This window comes from Haplochromis burtoni, unplaced genomic scaffold, assembly GCF_018398535.1.
Source record: "Haplochromis burtoni strain Fernald_Lab_line unplaced genomic scaffold, NCSU_Asbu1 Contig_177, whole genome shotgun sequence".
NCBI lineage: Eukaryota > Metazoa > Chordata > Actinopteri > Cichliformes > Cichlidae > Haplochromis > Haplochromis burtoni.
This window is the reverse complement of record NW_024582538.1, coordinates 820,569-822,187: the sequence shown is the minus strand read 5'-3', so window position 1 is coordinate 822,187 and position 1,619 is coordinate 820,569. Positions and strand designations below refer to the sequence as shown.

Genomic DNA, 1,619 nt, shown 5'->3' with positions numbered 1-1,619 from the left:
GGGGGGGGAATTAAAGCAAACACAATATAAAGCTTACTGATTGCTAATTGCTTACCTTTCTTTCGGGTTTTTGGATCTCTGGCAGCACAGCACAGAAAGGCTTTATCACCTCCAAGAATTTGACTGAAAACAAACAAACAAAGAAACAAACATGAGTAAAAAGGTGATCATATCTGGTTATCATCAGCGGGACGTGGTAATGAATGGGGGGCGGACTTTACAGACAAATGTGAATGTACCAACAATGTACCTGGAGTAAAGCAAAGCTTTGAAAAAAAAAATCAGTTTCCTGTTGTTATGTCAAATCTTTACAGTACCTCTACAACCTACATGTTTCTAGTAATGCAAGGCAGGAAACAGGAACAGCGAACTCACAAAAAACAGAGCGTCTTATGCGTCGTCATCACTAGACTGTCAATGTCTTTGAATGAGTGGCTAACAAGTTAGCGTAAAGGTCTCGAAATAAAGCCACTCACCGTATCGCTTTTAAAGGATATCTACATACTAGAAAACTAGTTTTCCAAAATATCACCTAGTTATTAAGCTAAACCCTACAACTACTTCTCATTAGAAATATTTTCATAACAGGGAAAAAACCATTTATCAACCAGGAAGCTAGCGACTAAATGCTAGCTGCATGCGATCAATGCCAGTTGCTAGTTACCGTTAGCTAACTAAGTTGTCAAAAACACATAAAACACTGTTTCAGTTTTGCTCCTCGTTTTTTGCAGATCACAGTCTTAAAAATCATGTGCCAAAGTGAAACTTACTGCCCATGATGTCCCAACTGGTCTCTTTGTACGGTTCTTCACAGTGGAAATGAGACCAGCTTGAGCCTGAGTAACTGAGCCACCGGGAGGAAAAGGAGGAGACACGTCATCACTACAGACACAAAGACCAGCGATTTAAAGAGACAGCGACCTTTTAACTGAACATCACATATCACAGTTGCAATACAAAGAAACGAAGAACAAATATGAAAAGCTACATTTTAATAGACCTACTTTAATTTTTGACATACTTGTGTAACAACCCCGGAGCCTGACAGTCCCAGAGAAACAGAGGGACAATATTTTTCAGCTGCTACTACTGAAGTTAAAGTTACAAATTGTAAAATATCGCCACTTGATGTCAATAGATTGCAGAGTGCAGTCAAATGAATTTATCCCTTCCAATTCAAGAGCATAACGATGCCATTATGCTCGCCGTGTTGCCTGTGTCATGCGCGCTGATTCTGATGTCACGTCTTGTGTCCTGTCCACTGGGCAGTCCAGCACCTCTCGATTTTTGTAACCTGGCGCACTGTGCCGCAGCTTGGTTGAAGTAACAAGTGTACAATCGTGTCAGATTTTATTGCCATTTTAGTGGAGTTGTTGGAAAAGTTGGAAAACGTTACAACAACAAAAAACGTTAGACAACATCTTGGCTTTGACCTTTTTCCTCTCCTCCGGGCTTATGATAGAGTAATTTTAGGAAACTCAAGCCAGATTTTAGCTGGCATAACCAGCCAGGCTTGTAACCAACCAGTTGGACATGTCTAATCTGCTGACAGTAAGTAATTGCAACAATAATGGGAATAAATAAGCATGTTTATGCATATTTTCACGTGTAACAGTTCA

The 1,619-nt window shown here is 40.0% G+C and overlaps 1 protein-coding gene across 1 annotated transcript in view; it reads right to left on the bottom strand.

Moving 5' to 3' along the window:
- sec61a1 (SEC61 translocon subunit alpha 1) overlaps positions 1-899 on the bottom strand; it is a 6,605-nt gene extending 5,706 nt beyond the window's left edge. The window contains exons 1-2 of the mRNA XM_005943921.3: positions 771-899; positions 56-123 (exon numbers count right to left, since the gene is read on the bottom strand). Of these exons, the coding sequence (XP_005943983.1) occupies positions 56-123; positions 771-777 (75 nt within the window). The 5' untranslated portion in view covers positions 778-899. The remainder of the gene's footprint in view (positions 1-55; positions 124-770) is intronic.
- Between the last annotated feature and the right edge of the window lie 720 nt (positions 900-1,619).